Raw genomic sequence first — 20,489 nt, forward strand, 5'->3', positions numbered from 1 at the left:
TCATTAACCCATTTTGACCTGGATTCTGGAACTCATTAATGTTGTACTTAGCTATTGAAAAATATCAGACCTACAAGCTCATATCGACCTTGTAGGTCTGATATTTTTGAACATGTGTGAAAATGTGTCACAAATCTTTGTCCATTGTGTCACAGTTTTGCTTCTGGGAGGTCCCTGCATGGAACTACGGATTCTCAGGTCCTTGACAGGAAATATTTACTGACACTTTGTTCAGCAAACTGTCAGGGAATTTGAAGACATTTTGTAAAATCTGTTATAAAAGGTCTGGACAAAATCTATGTTTCACGTCAATGACCCCCAAAATCATCTGTATTTGGCCGCCAACTTCCATCTGAAAATATGTAGTTCCAGGGACCCTCCAGAAGCAAAACATTTTGAGTTAAAAACGACAACTTTGACAGAATATGCCAAGATTTGCGACACATTTTCTCAAAAATATCAGACCTACAAGCTCATATCGCGCCACTCGGTGGCGCGGTATGAGCTTGTAGATCTGATATTTTTCAATAGCTAAAGTACAACATGAATGAGTTCCAGAATCCAGGACAAAATGGGTTAAGGAAAGTTTATCCATGGACCATGTGTACTATGTAAACTCTCAATTTCAAATTTCCCTCGAAAGTTTTTTTTGGAGCCCCCCAAATAATTTGGCTATCCCCGGGGGGGGGGGGGGGGGGGGGGACATATGGATCATAGGTTCAGTATCTGTAGTGCATCGTTTAATACACTGGCCACCAGATAAATCAAGCACATCTTTGTGCTATATTTCTGTCTAGTTAATCAATAAACAGGTTAATCAGGTTAATCAATCTCTTTCAATGTTCATCAGCTCAGTGCCATCAGGGTAGATTAATCTCTTTATAGTTTATTAATTACTTTCAATTACTTTTGTACCCAACCTGGCAACGCATCTACTATACAGGTATTAATTGTGCAACACAACCATCAACTAGCACTCAATTGTACTCATTCGAGTGCCAACTTGCACATTGCACACAAGTAAGCCATGGCCTGCTTGTGTGCGAGCAGAGCAAGTGAGCAGAGGTCCAGTGGCCCTGACACCTTTAGGAGATAATAGTCTGCGCTAGTCTGTGTATGATAATTGGCAATTATAACCCTACACAATATATACTTGTGGATCAAGAACACTAAGAGGTTGTGATTAGAGATGCCTCAATACTGTATCGGAACAGTATCGAATCTGCCCTAGTCTAACCAGCAGCAAGGGGTTGACACTATGGCAGGTAAATAAAATGTTGGGCCATGTTGAGTTTGCTTTCAAGTTGTACAGTATATTTGAGTGAGGAGTCTGCTATAAACACAACACAGGGATGAAAAAGGTGTATGCATGTGTTTTAACCTTGGATAGGATCCGTAGGTTTTGAAGATTCAGTGGTTACATGGGCAGTGCTGGTAACACCATCTTCCACACACGAGTCTTGCACTTTCCCTGAGAAAGCACAACAGATGAAGCAGAGCAGAAGCAAATTAATGTGCAGAATATCATAATATATCATCCATGGCCTTTAGCTGACTCTACAAGTGTTATTAGGGATTTAAAATTGTCCATCTGATTTATACATGGCGAGGAAGTAGGCGTGCTCCGTTGCAGTCGTTACAGAACAAGCTCAATGGTGTCGGACATCAGAGCGATCTTGAACTCTCTATTCTAGATTAGCAAAGAGAAAGATACAATAAATCATAATTTGTTGTGTACCGTCTATGTTTTACCTGGTTTTGAAGAGGAGACTGTGCCAGGAGTAACTTGGTCCATGCTGGTAGATTCCTCTTTATCACTTGAATCGTCCCCTTCATTGGGCTCCAGTTTCTCTGGAAAAAGGCAAGGGAAGTAGAAATAAAAAAGCAATTACATTTTCAGAAGAATAACATTTGAATCAGTATACAAAAAGATACAAATCAGACTCAAGCATAGTAAAACAGTTATTGTGACAGACATTGTGATAGTAATATTGAAAATTATGTCAATATTAGGAGTGTAACGGTATAGCTATCGAAATATCTTTTTTAATTTTAATAATCGAAGTATATCATTATGGAAACATAAAATATTGTATAGTTTACTTTGTATTATATCGATTTGCAATGAAATAGATTGGTATCGAATCGTTACCAAGACTAACCAATGTATTTGGCAATCCTGAGAAAAACACAAAAAATACAATGTCCATCTATATGCCAGACCACCATTTTACTAATTTGTTCTAATACGTTTTCCCCTTAAATACCTACACTAACAACATGATCACATATTTAATAGGTTTGCTATAGTTACTTTAAGATCATATCACCTTAATGAAACAATATTGTCCATGTATCTCATGTCGTCAACTATACCATACTGCTGTTAAAATGTATTGTTACACCCCTAGCAAATACTCTAATATAGTATTATAAAATACACATCAAAGCATGGACAAACCTTCTACATCAATTTCGATGTCATCCAAAGCCATCCCTTTATATTGTGACAGGTTCCCCTTCTCCATCGCAAGCAGGACCTTGCTCATTCTGGCCAGCTGCAGAGTTCCTGACGGTAGACGGTAGTACTGTCTGTGGATTCTGATGTCATGTCCCATGTAGTCAGCAAGCTGGTCAGCCTCATTCTCCTCCAGGTTAAGTACCTGGGACATGGTCGCGATGTGTTTTCTTAGATGTGTTGATGTCAAGGACCCGGGAAGTTTTGCACCACACTTTTCTGCATTTTCCTTTATGCACTCTCCACCTCTGTACGGAGTATCGGCTTTAGGCCTTGCGAACAGGTATTTGTTTGTACTGGGCACTCCACATTGCTCTCGCATTGAAATCATCAACTCCAGTGCAGAAACCATTGATGGTTTTAGAAGGACAGGGACCATTCTCCCAAATTTCCCCCTTATCTCAACTCTTGTGAAGAACTCGCACATCTTCCTCTCAAATGGCGTCAAGCATATCGCTAAGTCTTCATGCAACTCTGACATGTTCCTTGACCTGAACCCAGACAGTGTCATTTGAGAAACCTCCCCTTCTCTTCTTCTGTTGAAAGTAATTGTTAGAGCAAGAGTAACTCGAGCAAGGGCAGCATAATTTTGTGGGGAAGGTGTGAGAGAGAGCATTCTCTTGTAAATCAATTGGTTGTTTTCCATGGTCAAGTTCATTTTCTTCACATCTTCTGTGAAAGGTAAGATCAGTGGCATGTTCCACCTTGCCTCTTTAAGAGTTGTTCGTGCACCTGCGGAGATGAACTCTTCCCATCTGCTGCCGTGTATTTTTAAGTAGATCTCGTGGATAACTCTTTCTTCCATCCTGACGCGTGCCGGGACACTCGCGCTGTCGCTGTCCTCGTGGCGGAGACCGGAGTCATTTTGGGCTTCACTGGAAAGACTGGGATCATTTCCAGCTTCATCGTGGAAAGTGGGGTCATTTTGCAGTTCAATGGGGTGACCGGGGTCATTTTGAGATTCGCCTGGGAGACCGGGGTCATTTTGGGCTTTCCTGGGGAGACCAAGGTCATTTAAGGCTTTCCTGGGGAGACTGGGGTCATTTTGCGGGTCCCTGGGGAGACCGGGGTCATTTCGGGGTTCATTGGAGAGACCATGGTCATTTCGGGCTTCCCCGGGGTGACTAGGTATATTTCCGGGTTCAGCAGAACGGTGGTTTTCCTCATGACTTTCGGGCATTCCGCTCACAGAGTTGGGGTCAACGTCATGGCGATGCTGGGCGGGGGTAACAGTACAGGACTCTTCCTGGCGTGCGACCTCGCAGAGAGGGGGAGGAGCTTCCACTTCAGCGTGTCGGCTCGCCCCGGCCTCCCGGACTTCTGCTTCCCGTTCTTCGGCTTCACTTGCTGCGCCATCGACGACGGCATGCGTTTCCAGAGCAACGGGGGCGGAAGTGGCTCCGGCGCCGTTAGGGATGTCCAGCTCCTCCCCTCCCTCATCAGGAGGTGGATCGATGTCATCGTCGTTTTGTTTTTCGGGCTCCCGTCCAATTGCGTTCCGGTCTTTGGAGCTGTTCAAGAAATTAAATGAAGTTACAACAATATGACCACACGGTACTACCACTCATCCAAACAATAACTACAATAATGCATTATTGCATTATGGTCAAAACCGCATGTATTATATATAGCCTACTTAAAAAGGTAATCTACATATCCGTATTTGCAAACATACCAGTCTAACCAGCAATGCGACACAGAAGTAAAGTGGCCGACAGACTTGACACTATGGCAGGTAAATAAAATGTTGGGGCATGTGGATTTTGCTTTGGAGTTGCCCAAGTGCATTATTTGAGTTAGGTGTCTTTCAAAATAAGATATTAATCTATTTTTGTATTATCATACAGTATATAATTTGCTGGTATTTGGCATCGGCTAACCCAGAAATTGTGGTATCGGGTATCGAATCTGACATGAAATAGGGACATCCCTATCTCAAATATTATTTTGAATGTGACCGGTAATCCTGGGCTCTAAACTGCATCCCCATGGCCAGCCAGGGCGCCTGATGGAGGGGACAGGAACAAACAACGTGATCCCTCCACGCGATACGTCCAACCAGTGAAACTCCCCCAGGTCAGGTGAAAAGAAGGCAGCTTGGACTCCTCATGCATTGAAGGAGCATGAGGCCAGTCCACTGCCTCCCCAGGTTGGTGGGGGGTGTGCAGAGCCCAGGATCACATTAGGTAATTGACACCGGGTGAAAAATGGGTTACAAAATCGTGGGTTAAAAATTATATTAAAAAAAAAAAAAAAAAAATTTGACGGTCCCTACCTGTGTTGGCAAGCCGCCACGCCTCTCCCCCCTGCCTTGCCCCTGGTGGCAGTGATCTTCCTCTGCTTCCTGCTCCTCGGGGGGTCATCATAGTCTCCATAGATGTTGGGCGGCTTGCGTACCCTCTTGGGTCTGTGGGTCACGCTGGAGCTCACGCTGCTCCTGGTCCCACACAGGCTGCGGGAGGCCGGGGTCTGCACGATAGGGAAAGACCACACGCTTAGACTGATCGTTAACTGAAGCTGTTACTCAACCCAACACAAAATACCCTTTTTAAAAACACAAATAAACACATGGGAAACCCTCACACCCACACCATATATAAAATTAAACTTTTCAATTGTCAGCAACTATGGTTGCGCCACACTCACCTTGCCCAACACTGTCAATTCCAAACCACTGAGACAAAGTTAAGATTGAGGACAGCTTTCCACTAGCACATACCTGAGTGACCTCTGTGGCATGCGTGCCATCCTTCACCTTTGAGCAACTGTAAAAAGTAGAGGTGAAGATACCCCTACTTGATGGTCCAGATGAGTCAGACATCGGTCTGCAAGTGCAGTAACAATAAGTTAGACTTTTACAACCAAAAATACTAATACCCATTACCCAAGCCCCAAGTGCTTTCTATATTCGTAAAGGGGAATTCCACACATTTACCATTTTCTTCTGAGAGCGTACAAATGCAAACAAACGAACCCTCACGGGTCCATTTGGAAAAAAGCGGTATAAAGGAAAAAACAACAACATGGTGATAAACACATCTTGATGACATCAAGTTCTGATTTTTTTCCATACATCCAAATGGGTGGAATTTCCCTTTAAGTATGCTACATTGGTTATGTTTCTGATTTACATTATATCTGATGCCTTTAAATAATCAGTATCTATAGTTCACATTTTAAAGTGATCCCTGGCTAATACAACAAATATGCCTTAATACATTATAATAGTCCTCTATAACTACAATGTAAAATTAAAAACACCTTAAATATTTTATTTCTCCTAGAAATAACGAATCTTTCACTCAATAGGGGAAATGCCTGTCGCAAGTTGATGATGTCATAAATGTCATGTGTGATCTATCCCTATGGAATTTACGGCATGCATGTGCAATAAACACATTTGAAATATTGATTTGATGCTCATATTAACCATAGGAAATATTAAGTTCGTTTTTATTTTCACATGCATGCCATAAATTCCATAGGGATAGATCATACATGACATTTATGACATCATCAACTTGCGACAGGCATTTCCCCTATTGAGTGAAAGATTCGTTATTTCTAGGAGAAATAAAATATTTAAGGTGTTTTTAATTTTACATTGTAGTTATAGAGGACTATTATAATGTATTAAGGCATATTTGTCGTATTAGCCAGGGATCACTTTAATACTAATTTGCACCAAACACCAATAAAGGCCTACATCAATACTACCAAAAATGGTTCAGCACAAATATGAAAATCTGTAATTAAAGTAAAGACATTTGCAGTAAACTCACTTTTGATGTAAGCACACCAAGATTCCAAAAACTGCACTAAAAGTTATCTTCTCTACTGGGCAGAACAATAGAAACTAATAATTGGACGTGTCACAGGTGTTTTCAATATCATGTTTTATATCATGATTGTGTTATACCCCAATTAGTCCCAAACCTTGTAGCTTCAAAAGGTTCTGTTATTCTATATAAGTTAAGTTATTCAGAGACTGTGCAGTTGTATCACCTGTTCACATAGACCAATTGGGGACACACACACACACTATACTTTAGTGTATGTGTGACACTCATGCCAGATTGGGGACATCTTAGTGGTAGTTTTTGTGGCAGGGAGGAGAGGTCAGCATTATCCGGCTGTCAATTATACTTTTGAATGTATGTACTGTACATGGACATTTGCTAAACATGTTTTCTCATCGCAATAGTTCATCGAATTGAACTTGAATTGGAAATTGAGTGTACACGAGTGTGTTCACTTATGCCTGTTTGGGGACATTTTAATGGGGGAGGGGTTGAAATACAACTAGTAGCAAAGAAAAAACATTTCTGTTGCACTTCACATCATCAAGTTGTGTTTCAACACTGTAATGATTTCTTTTGTTCATACATCTATATGGTTCCCCCCACAGAAGGGGAAACTGTTTTCTTTCCACACATCTAAGATATATTAATGACAGTAAAATATTGAAATGGGTGGAATTCCCCTTTAAGTATGCTACATTGGTTAGGTTTCTGATTTACATTATATCTGATGCCTTTAAATAATCAGTATCTATAGTTCACATTTTAATACCAATTTGCACCAAACACCAATAAAGGCATCAATACTAACAAAAATGGTTCAGCACAAATATGATGCAAATCTGTAATTAAAATCAAGACATTTGCAGTAAACTCACTTTTGATGCATGCACACCGAGATTCCAAAAACTGCACTAAAAGTTATCTTCTCTACTAGCCAGAACTAGAAACTAATAATTGACTGACTACTTGCCAGCCCATAGAGTCCCATGTAAACAGAGGCATTTTGAGTAGCCCAATGTTTTATGTTAGAAATGTCTTAAGTCATAATGAACAGTATAACTAACAGAACATGATTGAAATAACTTTCAAATAACTAAAGCTATAATATATTTTATTTCAATTGAATTATTCTAGTGTTGAATCTAGCTCAGGCCTACTAGTCTTCTAGGCAAGCTAGCTAAGCTAGCCAATGGCAAACACATAGCTTGGAAACACTAGAGCCAATAATCCATTAAATCCATCTAGTAAAAATGTATTGCATAAACATGATATTATGCTCTATTATCTTACAATGACTAATCAGAAAATTTAAGAAGCTATTGTCACTTACCAAAGTTATCATCTTCTGTAGCCTCTATAGTAAGCACACTGCTGCACTGTGCTCCTCCGTGGGAAGGCACCAAAATGAGTGCAGGTGTGTTGAATTGGTTCCAATTGGGGACACAAGCAGAGGGGGATGGGTGATATTAACACACAGTTGTATCACCTGTTCACATAGACCAATTGGGGACACACACACACACAATACTTTAGTATATGTGTGACACTCATGCCAGATTGGGGACATCTTAGTGGTAGTTTCTGAGGCAGGGAGGAGAGGTCAGCATTATCCGGCTGTCAATTGTACTTTTGAATGTATGTACTGTACATGGACATTTGCTAAACATGTTTTCTCATCCAAATAAAGCCCTTTGAATTGATCTTGAATTGGAAATTCAGTGTACACGAGTGTGTTCACTTATGCCTGTTTGGGGACATTTTAATGGGGGAGGGGTTGAAGTGTCACTTATAGTTATTGTAGGCTACAAGGAAAAGCAAATTAGGCTTATGGGTAGAATACAACTAGTAGCAAAGAAAAACAAATCTGTGGCACTTCTCCAAAGCTTTTGGATCATGGCAGTCTCAACTGCTTTTTTTTACCCACGATTTTGTAACCCATTCACCCAGTGCCAATTGCCTAATGTGATCCTGGGCTCTGCACTCACTCTGCCAACCTGGGGAGGCAGCGGACTGACCTCCTGCTTCCTTCAATGCATGAGGAGTCCAAGCTGCCTTCTTTTCACCTGACACGTAGTGCGTGGAAGGAACACATTATTCCAACCAGTTCCTGTCCCCTCCATCAGGCGCCGGCTTTCCAGGGGGAGGCAGTTTAGAGCCCAAGATTACTGCATGTTTTTGTGAGGGTATCTACCCTAGGGGACACGGGGAGAACATGCAAACTCCACACAGAAAGGCCCAGCTCCACATGGGTCACATTGTGACTCATTGGAGCTTGTAGATCTGATCTGATCTGGCACAGATCAGATTCAGGCCACATTCAGTCTGCCAGTGTAAACCTGGCCTTAGAAAGTCAGACCAGAGATACACTATGCACCTGCTTCAGAAAGGCACGGCCCTAACTGAGCCCTCCTGGGATGGCCTGGTTAAAGACCGTCTTCACACTGCAGTCACATTCAGTCAAATCCGATTCAGATCGGATTTCTTGCTCATGTGGCCCATACATTCACACTACCGCTTGCAAGTGACCCAGATCGGATCTGTGCATTCAGACTATTTTTAACAACTCCCCTCCAAGCTACACTATCTGCTTTGGTTGCCGTGGTAACCAACAACAATTGCAGATTATCTACCATTCCGTAAATGGCATTAATAGTTTCCATATATTTAGTCTTTTTGAGATGTTCATTTGTACAGAGGTATCGCATCCCCCAAAGTGACAGAAGCACTGGCGTCTGACGTCGATCATTTCACATGCTCCTTACATTTACCCCCCACTCCCTTCCGAATTCCAATACAATATAGCATACCTTTTTCATAACGAGTCAAATAAGAACTGTGTTCTAAAAATAAACAAATGACGGTATCCCAGCGGTTTGACTTGCATGGATATAAGGGATTTACTGACTGAGAGAAGACGCTGATGTTATATGTTATATTACACTGCTGAATTATTAATATTTTCGCTATAAACAGACGGTATCATAATGACTGACTGCGACTGACTGACTGACTGACTGTTGTAACATAGAGGCTACAGAGACACCTCCCTGACGATATCGCTTGGACAGTTTAATTATGTTTAGACCAAAATTCTTATACTAGACGATTTAGCCCTCAATTAAACTTCTGCGACACAGTACGGACCAAGAGAGTGGCACGGTGGCACCAGGGACGTGCAGAGAGTGTTATAGTGGGGCAGGGGCCACTGCAGATCTAGAAGCTCTCAACGCATTGGGCTGACACGTGTTGACGGTTTGCAGAAAAACTATTTACGGGGCACAACCCAACAGGACTGGAATTTGCATTTCTTTCACCATATATCCTGCATTCGTGGTCTGGAAAGGGCAGGTGTTTTACAAACGGGAAAAGGGGTAGCTTGGGGCTGAAGCCCCCTTTAGTGTATGTGTGCACGTCCCTGAGTGGCGTTATATATTATTATTTAATCGTAGCCTATGTTTAATTGTTTCTCCCTTTTTTTCTTTCTTGCTTTCATTTAGTTATTTTAGGCTAAACACAGACTGGAAATGAAAAGAGTCGCGCTGTCACGTGGTGTCTGGATCGCGCTGCGAGTGACGTTTTGACAGTTTGATATACGACCTGGGTCACTTCATGTGGCCGTGACAATCAGACTGCGGTCATATCGGCTCAGATCCGATCTATATCCGATCTCAGACTACCTCCTGAAGTGACCCAGGACACTTTTGAAAAAATCGGATTCCATGTGACCTGTGTGCATTCAGACTGATTTAAGCAAATCAGATTTTTTTCTTGAAATGACACAGATCGGAAATGGCAACTTCACATGCAGTTATTTATCCAATGTCATGCATCTCTCTCTCTCTCTCTCTCTCTCTCTCTCTCTCTCTCTCTCTCTCTCTCCTTTAGACATTTTTTTAACAATCCGTTCCAACTCTCCTTCCATATTAGAGGTAGGCCAAGTCCAATGGCGCTGGTCTCGATTTTTCCGGACACCGTTAACTCCCAAAGGTCACGGAAAAGACTGGAGGTCACCAAAAAAAATGTTTTCTTTCAAAACGACAAGAATGTTTTCCCACTTGGTTTTTCGCGCAGAATCCAACGGTGCCACTCCCGTCGCTCTCGGAGGTCGGCAAAAGGTTCAAAATGGCCGCCAAATTTGGCTAAAAGGCCATAAAAGGACCCTAAAACGACATATTGGCTATTATTAAAAGACAACAGAAGATACACATCCCCAGTTGGTTTTCCGCCCCGATTCCAACGGTGGTGCTCCCATCGCTCTCCGACATTGGGAATATGCTAACGCTAACCCTATAATGGCTAGGGTTAGGGTTAGGCTCCCAGAAACGTGTTGGTGAAACGGAGACCAGATTCCGACTCAGCTCATCAAGCTGAACGCGGCGATATGTGTGTCCCCGCTGACTGCCTCATGGTTCTCTCGGTACTGCCACCCATTTATTTCAACCTTTTCCAATGATCAACGCGCGATTACTCGGGAACACAAGGGTGTTGAGCAAAGTTATTCACATGACTGCGTTCGGCTCTCCGAGACCTACACGGCGATGTGTTCGCTGTTCTCGTACGACACTTGGAAGTTTGAGAATCTGACAAGCTGGAGGGTATTAGAGGTCTAACTCCTAACACCATCTTGAAGGCCCAACTCAGAAAACCTAATCTGAGAACCACAAGATCAACATTCTCATCCTAATTGTATAGCCTCAAACCATAATGTGCACTGAATTCCATGTTCATTTAAAGTTAACTCAGAGCAAAATCTAGACTGAACATTTGACAATGACAGTTTAGTGGGGAGAAGGGTGCATATTTGAGTGTATGTATGTTTGCTCATAACCACTTTGGGGACATTTTAGTGGTAGTCTGGCCGTTATTATCTGACTTTCAATTGTACGTATACACTTTGTTTGGATGATATATAATTCCACTTAAGCTTTGGCAATGTAAACATAGGTTTTGTCATGCCAATAAAGCCATTTGAGTTCAAATTTAATTGAAAATTACGTGAACCGGAGTGTGCTCACTTATTCCAATTTGGGGACATTTCAGGTGGCTCTGACATGTTTAAGACTCATATGGCTGGTTAAGATTCACCTGGGGGTTTCATGTGTGGTCAGGGTTAGGATATGGTTTGAAGTAGGGTGTCAAGCTATTGTGTGCCGGACTGTTGGTACTATGTCGGACCAAATGATATGCACTTGGGAGTGGGGTCAATGACCCTGGATGATCACTGACTCTTTATCCTTCTGACTCGTAAGGATACCTCAGAATGTTTGATGTAATCACTTCAATCAATGGCGGATGTAGGGATTGGTCTGACTTTGTAGTCAAAGAGGGCAGGGAGCTCTACTAAAATTAGCCGGCCACATCCCACCTATGAGCAGCACTGATCAGTTGGACAGACAGGTGACAAACGAACATTTCAGATTGGTTCCCATATACAGTGTTTGAATAATCAGAATGTTTGAACCCCTGAAGTCTGTCTTTCTACAGTATAGCAATGAGTACAATGTCTGGTGAGTGGGAATAGAAGTCAATTACCCTACCCATGCCTTGCCCACCCAGGGGCCCCTCGTTCCTCATCCTGAGCGTTATGGAGGTAATCCTGTTACATGTGACTCTTTCCTGGCCCAGTGTTGGGCAGTTTTTGAGGACCAGGCACCTGCCTTCTCCACTGAACATTCCCGCCTGGCTTATGTGAGATACATGCTCACAGGAGAGGCTCTAACCTGGGCTATTGATGCATGGGAGGAGGAGGAAGAATTTTGCTCCAGCTATTCCTCTTTCACAACAGAGCTGAGAAGAGTTTTTGGTTCTCCAGTATCTAGTGAGCCTGTGCCCGTTCTGCCCTGCACCGTCGAGCCTGAGCCCGTTCTGCCCTGCACCGAGCCTGAGCCCGTTCTGCCCTGCACCGAGCCTGTTCTGCCCTGCACCAAGCCTGAGCCCGTTCTGCCCTGCACCGAGCCTGATCCCAATCTGCCCTGCACCGAGACTGAGCCCGTTCTGCCCTGCACCGAGCCTGATCCCGATCTGCCCTGCACCGAGACTGAGCCCGTTCTGCCCTGCACCGAGCCTGAGCCCGTTCTGCCCTGCACCGAGCCTGAGCCCGTTCTGCCCTGCACCGAGCCTGAGCCCGTTCTGCCCTGCACCAAGCCTGTTCTTCCCAGCAAAACTTTTTTCAACTTTTTCCGACAGTCTCCTCTGTACCTGTCATCTCATCCGAAACACACAGACTGACTCCTTTTTATATGGTGGGCCCCTAGTCCCTAACTGGCCCATACCATTTCCCAGGTACTCCAATACATTCCCTCCCCATAAAACACAATACCAATGTACCTAAAACACTAGCACAGGGATATGCTCCTTTAATTCATATTATCAGTTACCACTATGCCCACTAATATATGTAGACACCCACCATACATTAGTAAATGCATTAGAATCATTCTCAATCTCCCCTCTATCCACTTCCCACTTGGCTTCATCCTCCCAGGACTATAAATAGGGTGAGTGTTCCCGGAGGGAACTCTTTTGCCCGAACACCACCCTGGGAGGAGGAGAACAGACAAAGGTAAGTTTACACATCACAGCTTGCCATTCTACTTGTCAATTCAAAGTATACTACTACTATTGACTCCCAGACTAATGTGCTTTATCTTTTCATTTGTAGGTGTACAATGGGACCAGCAAGTCTACACATTCAGAGTGAAATCCACATACAGTACACCAAACATCTCAAACCCCCCCTGACCTTCATTAAATGCCTTTGTTACACTCTGTGTCTTTCTTAAACCATTACAATACCTATGCAGAACTGTGTTCGAATATGAATTAGTTTTAGTAACGGCGCCCCGTCGTTACAAGGTTCTTAACTTATGTATGATTATGATGACTATTGTTGCGTGTATAATATGATGTATTGCCCCAGCATTCATAAAGAGCATCTGCTAAATGCCTACACAGCTGGGCCCAATTTACTGGCAAATGTAACAAAAACAGTTTGCTGGCGCATATATGCTTTCCCTGATTTTGATTTATTTTGATTTAGTTTGAGCTGAGAATTATATTTGTACAAGGATGAAGTATCCACAAAGAACTACAACTAGCTCTGCAAGTGTATTATGAAAAATGTCCCCAAAAGTTGGTGGCTAGCTAATTCAATGTAAATATTGCTATTGTTAGTTTGTAATGCTAACAGTAACTCCAGATTGTCTAGTCTACAATTGTTATTAGATGCAATAATCAGCTAGTGACACAGGATGAGGACAACAACATAATATGGTAATGTACAGGGAAGTACAAGCATCCAAAGAGCTAACAATGCTACAATTAGCTGTGTAAGTGTGAAAAAATGTCCCCAAAAGTCACCCGGAAGTAAACCGGAAATCATCATGTAGTTGCAATATTTCACACTTTCAGTAGGGGGCAATGTAGAGCACACACTCCTTCGGTGGGGGGGAGTGGGGGGTGGTGGTGTTATACACACATAACATACACAAATCCTCAAAAATGGTCACATTTGGGGACATTCGTAATTTTAAGAGAGAAGCCCTTTTAGAGCATGTAGAACAAGAATATAATGAAATTTAAGGATTTCCAATCGGGGACGGTACATTTTGTCCCCGATTGTCAAGCTGTCCCCTATCAACTGGTGTGTATCCTGATAGATGTCCCCAAAAGTAGCCTAGGTACACGCACACACACACACACACACACACACACACACACACACACACACACACACACACACACACATTTACATATTGTCGATCTGCCTTGAGGAAAAGAAAAAGGCAGAATCATTAGAAACAGGGATCAGAGAGTGAGAGAGAGAGTGAGTGAGTAAGTAAGTAGGAAGAACGGATACAAATCTACTCGCTTAATCAAAGCATTTTGGTTTAGAAACAGTGAGGAAAAAAAAGTGTGTGTACTTGCGTGCCTGTGTTTGTGTTTGTGATTGTACGCGTGTGCACGTGCACGACAGATCTCCCCCTGTTAGATGTTATTCCATACTATGTGTAACTACTAACAAGCATGACAAAATAACCAACCATTTATTAGCACACACAGACATGGCTATATGACCTCCTAGAACAGAAATAACTTTTATAGGGATGGCCAGAATTTACAACCACTTGTGTTGCCTTTTGATTGTGTGTATAGAGCTACATACTGTACCTACTGTAACAGCAATAGTTCAGCAGAAGAAGAATGGGGTCTTACATGTATCTCAGTTCGGATTCCCTTCTTACGAGGATATCACGTATCCGCTCGATTTTAAACAGCTCTCCTTCGATGTCCGCTATGGTGATGGAGGAGTCGGCCATTGAAATGATGTCTTCATCTGCTGGGGGAAAAAAGAAAAGAATACAAGAATAACAGTCTGAAAAGGGGTTTAGGATGTGATTAATACTAGATCAGATGAGAACAGGGAGATTACCCATAATAACATGTTGTGTTCTAATCTAAAGAGAGCTGCAGTTTGTTACTGTACCTGGCTGCAAGTCATATGAAACAATCACATATTCCCACACAAGGAGTTTGAAACATTGGCCATGCCTCACTATCTACCAGTGGTGTAAAGTAACTAAGTACGTTAACAATTTTAGGTGCTTTTACTTTCACTTACCAATTTTAAGTACATATTTAACTCCACTACATCTCAGAGGCAAATATTGTAGTTTTGCTCCACTACAGTTATTTGAAAACGTTAGTTATTAGTTACTTTGTAGATTTTGATTATTATTACAAAACATACATTAACCACTTCAGCCCTATATACATTTCAGCCATTTAAAAATAGCCGATCTACAAACTCACAATGCGTCGCTATTTTCAAAAGATTTTCATAAATTTGAAAAAGTTGAAAGATTGTGAAATGGGACATTCTGTATAACTATTACTTCTACTTTTGGAACTACATTTTGATACCAATACTTTTTACTTTTACTCAAGTACATTTTGAATTCCAGACTATTCCGGAGTATTTTTGCATTACGGTGAATAATACTTTTTTATAAGTAAAGAATGTGAGTACTATTTCCACCACTGCTATCTACAACATGTTGTATCAAGGCGTCGCCATGGAAACAGGTAGCTGTGTCTCTCGCTCAACCCTATGGAGATATCTTAATTTATAGTTCCTCGTACAACCATGCTGCTCACCAAATTAGTTTTGCTGAGCGACACAGTTGTAGGGCAGGTTCTTCAACAGGGGGGTTTATCCTTTTTTATATTAACCCCTTGAACCCTAGCATCCACATTCTGAGAAATTTGGCCAAAAATATTTTTCGGCAAAGAGCTTTGGTGTAGAGAGTGAAAATTCAAGTTTTTGTCGGTTCAAGTGGTTAAATATCTGAAAACACAAATTGACATGATTCCAAAATAGACTGATGATTGTGCTGTCAAATGATGAAACTATATGGAAACAGGTTGTGGGGGTCCCTGCTTCATCTCTCTCTCAACTAAAGGGTTCCTGGCCTGAAAAGGAATAGGAGGAATTGTGTGAGGATGAGCAAACTCTCCACACACGCATACACAATTATCGACTCAAGTTAAGCGTTAATAGTGGAGATAGCAGTGTCAAATACAAACCGTAAATAGATGTGACAGAGAATCGGTGATGATGACTCACATGCAGGAGGTTGGCATGCTGAGAGTTCATGGTCTAGTGAATTTGAATGTAGACTATAATGAACCACGTTAAGTCATTAATTAGAACGGACGAATGCAGTCTCATTAACAATTCCTCAATTCCTCCAGCGACAGTGTCAGGAGGGGGTCTGTCCCTTCCAACTGCTCTAATTGGTCTTATAGAGAAGATCACGCTTTTCCAATGTTGGAAGGAAAACTCATTAGACTATGAAAATAATTTGCAATTTACAACTGCAAAGTGAAGGAGAATGCTGAATTTAATTGCACATTGAGAATGATATGGTGATCAGTCACCAGAAACTATATACTTAGTTGCAATGTGAGCTTGTAGATCTGCTATTTCTGTGGAATGTTCGCCCCCAGATTAGGGGGTTTTAATCTGAGTTTACTGTAGCTTCACGGATGCTCTCAGTTCCACATCACAGACAGTGCAGGTTTAACAGGCACAAAAAGCCCAATTATTCATTCTGTAAAACAGAATGACTGCACTGCCCGGTGCCCATGCACCCTACAACCTCCTGCTCCCCACGCACCTGCTATCTACAGTATGAGTCACCCCGCACTGCTGCAGGATTGGCTTTTAATTAGCCGACCTTGTCTGAAAGAATGACATTAACACCATTGTGGATGGTGACTGTCAAAATGAAGACACGCACACACACACACACACACACACACACACACACACACACACACACACACACACACACACACACACACACACACACACACACACACACAGTTTCATGCTGAATATCCCTATTAAAGTGCATTCCTTCCCCAGAGGCAATGTTTGCAGTCGTGTTTTCAAAACTCCTCTTGACTGTTTGATTTCATGCTGCACTGTGAATGCCTGCTGTACAGCATGTCTGACTGCATCTGTCGTTTCAATTATCAGCTAAACATCAGAGCACATTGGCTTTCTGTATCACCTGTGATTGTTCCGTGCGCATAGCATGTACGTATATCAGTACTATAACTAAGAGGGAAGGGAGTTCTATTCTATTGGATAGAACATGGTTTTAGGATAGAATCTATCCTAAAAGTAAGTCTAATTCTAAAGTAGCTTTGAATAAACGTATCTGATAAGAGAACTTTATGAAAGTATGCTGTGATATTAATAAAGACATTAAATATTTCTCTTTTTGAGTTAAATAATGGTTGAAATGATAAAACAAAAACATGTTGCAGACAGACTTATCTTCCTGTGGTTAAAGGGAGTGACGGCCTTGTTTTAATTCCTGCTCTGATCCTAAACCTGTGGTTTAGGATCTTGTGTGGAGTCTGGACACAATTAAGAAAACAAACAAAACAGGAGGAAACAAACAACACTTGTGTGTTTGCATCTCTCTCTCTCTGTGTGTGTGTTTGCATCTCTCTCTCTCTCTCTCTCTCTCTCTCTCTCTCTCTCTCTCTCTCTCTCTCTCTCTCTCTCTCTCTCTCTCTCTCTCTCTCTCTCGTGCGTGTGATACGGTAGCTCCAACAGTCACCTAATAGGACCTCTGGCACACATGTTCTGCACAGTTCACCTTCACGTGTGTGTGTGTGTGTGTGTGTGTGTGTGTGTGTGTGTGTGTGTGTGTGTGTGTGTGTGTGTGTGTGTGTGTGTGTGTGTGTGTGTGTGTGTGTGTGTGTGTGTGTGTGTGTGTGCGTGCGTGCGTGCGTGCGGGCGGGCGGGCGGGCGGGCGTGTGTGCGTGCGTGCGCATTAGTGATCATGCATCAGTGCATAGAATCTGTGTGTGCATGCTTGTACTGTATGTGTGTGCATGACACCTCCAAGTTAATTCCGAGTTAGTGTTCAGAATGTATGACAAGCAGGTGCACAGGACAATATGTTCCCTCAACCCCACACCTAACCTCAATCCCAGCCCTAACCTCAACCTCAGCCCTAACCTTACATTGAGTGAACATGTAGGGCTGACCTTGTAAGCGGTGAATAACCAAAGCCTAAGTTTTACTTATAGTTGCCTGCAGATGTGGCGCAAATCAGACAATAATTTGAGAAAACTCTGGTCATCAAATTATTGGCTTAGGAATGCAACAAAAAAAAACAATATCCATGAATTCATGCAAGTCTCCAGGGGTGAGTAGCCTAATTGATAGAGAAAAAGCATAGAACTATCCCTTTAAACCTTGCAGGGTGCTAGCATGCCATGAATTAAAAAGTAGTGGCACTGCCTGCCTGGTATGATGAATTATGAACTACAGGTCCTACCACAGGTCTATAGGTGAGCATAACCAATGCCTGTTGCAGGGCTGGCCAACAGTGCAGCAGAATGTCATGAATGAAGACCCAGCTTAACCCAAGAAGACACTTTAATGCTGTTGTACAATGATATGCATCAAATCTACAATGTCATGGGCTTAAAAACTACACGCAGATTTCGTATAGTTCATGAATAGGTCAGTATGTGCAAGAAATCAATGAATTGGTCGGTGTTGAATTGAATTACTTGACACACCTTTTAAAATACTTTGTTTAGACCAATTAGCCTACCACCTGTCACACATTCCAAGAAAACATCCGAACACTTTGCAGACATGTTTAGTCCACACAGATAGAACCCTTTATCCTTATGGAAACTCAAGGTCCTAGCAGCACTGTGGCATGAAAACAAAAATGAAAAATATAAAGGCTATTTACAATGATGAAAAAAGGAATAAGCTGTCTATGCCCACTGTTACTCACCAGTTTGTTCAGGTCCATCCACATGGGTCCGCTCTAAAGACCCATACTGTGCAGAGGTTTGTCTCTCCTTCTCCATATCTCTTGAATGACTTAAAGATCCTCGATCGTGTTCAATTTATCCGAACAGCAAATTAAGCGATGTTTTTCTATATTTATGCCTTTTCATAAAACGTTAATTAGCCTATAAACGCATGGGTCTACTGTGTTCATGCCGAACAAACCTTTGAATCAATGAAAGGAGTAGGAGAGCTGCCAACAGATGTGGAGTCGACTTCTGTGGGTTTGAAGACTGGAGTGGGAGAATCTCAGCACCACGTATGGATGGACAGCGCATGTGATGTGACAGCAGCCTGTTCTCACTGTGAGCGCCATCTTGTGACGAACACACAGACTGAACTCTCTCAACTAAACGACAGTGCCGCTGCAACGCAAGTGTGAAGGGGACTCTGGATGAGGAAGTAGACCTATATCGTGCAAAATGCACGAAAAAGAAAACAACGAATTCAAAACTTACAAAAAAATAAAGTGTCATCTAAGTAGCCTATTAGAAAATGTGGTGGCATTATTTTCTACTTCAATTGGTGTAAATAATTCCGGCAAACGGTAGCATAAATGATAATATTTAACAAAAGTTTAAAGAATATAATACAAGACAACAGCTGCAATTTAGCCAATGAACAAAAATAGGCTATTTTAGAGTTAAGTTGTTGTTGTTGTTGTTGTTGTTGTGGTGGTGTGTGTGTGTGTGTGCGTGTGTGTGTGTGTGTGTGTGTGTGTGTGTGCATACAGTTATAACCATAACAGCATGTCACATACTCAGAGGGGTACAAAGTGAAAGATCAGATTATCAAGAAATCTTTCTAGAGATATAAAAAGAAACTAACCCTGCAACCCCCATCCCCTTTAATGGTCAAAACGTTACTGTCCCCCTTTTCACAAAAATAGCATATGAGTTTCTGGGCAATAGTTTGGGCTAATAGTTCATTTTAGGAAAAGTCCTTTTTCAATCATATAGTAGGCCTATGTTATTCTCTCAACATTTAATAGCATTCAAGCCTCAACTTCAGAACAAAATGCTTACACTTTTTCACACTAAAAACATTAAAGAACTGCTTTTCACCCCCAAAAAATAAATACACAATAATAATAAAGAAGGAGAATAAAAGCATTCCGTGAATGTGCAGAATGTAATAGAAACATCATGTACATCACAGACTTGAAACCAAAAGCATCTTTAATGGTAGTACATGGTTCTCTTCGAATTTGTGGGATATAACCAAGGGCTTTCTCTAGTCTACTGCAAGACGCATGTGTACTATTATTTGAAATATTGTGGAAAATATTGTGAAAACCTCAAAATAGTTATTGCAATTTCTTAATGACATGCAATAAACACTGCAGTGAAAGGCACACAGAGAAATGTCGGGATGACATCTGTCTGATACCGGCTGTTCCAGATAGAAAGCAAACATACTGTATGGTGTGTGTGTGTGTGTGTGTGTGTGTGTGTGTGTGTGTGTGTGTGTGTGTGTGTGTGTGTGTGTGTGTGTGTGCAGGGGCGTTTAAAAAAAAAACTGTTTCTACTGTCAGTGGTGCCCAAACCTTTTCATGTGAAGGACCCCCAAAATGAAATGTTTTTGGCCATGGACCCCCATCTCAAAAATAGCAGATCTACAAGCTCGCTGTGAGCTTGTATATCTGCTATTTTCCAATAGCTTAAATAATAATTCAAGGTCCCTCCACCTTGGGCCCTAGTAACTCAGTCCCACTCCCCCCCTTGTGACGCCCCTGCTTATGGTGTGTGTGTGTGTGTGTGTGTGTGTGTGTGTGTGT

General features: G+C 42.0%; 2 protein-coding genes across 2 annotated transcripts in view; one reads left to right on the forward strand and one right to left on the reverse strand.

Moving 5' to 3' along the window:
• The window catches only part of LOC308282768 (bMERB domain-containing protein 1-like), a gene marked incomplete at both ends in the record, with an annotated part of 26,742 nt that extends 8,010 nt beyond the window's left edge, over positions 1-18,732 (reverse strand). Inside the window, 2 exons of the mRNA XM_080723157.1 lie at positions 14,536-14,695; positions 18,657-18,732. Of these exons, the coding sequence (XP_080579283.1) occupies positions 14,536-14,695; positions 18,657-18,732 (236 nt within the window). The remainder of the gene's footprint in view (positions 1-14,535; positions 14,696-18,656) is intronic.
• hook2 (hook microtubule-tethering protein 2) overlaps positions 1-20,489 on the forward strand; it is a 305,258-nt gene that overhangs the window by 145,844 nt on the left and 138,925 nt on the right. The window lies entirely within an intron of this gene.

Source organism: Nannobrachium achirus (genome assembly GCF_963921795.1).
Source record: "Nannobrachium achirus genome assembly, chromosome: 4".
NCBI lineage: Eukaryota > Metazoa > Chordata > Actinopteri > Myctophiformes > Myctophidae > Nannobrachium > Nannobrachium achirus.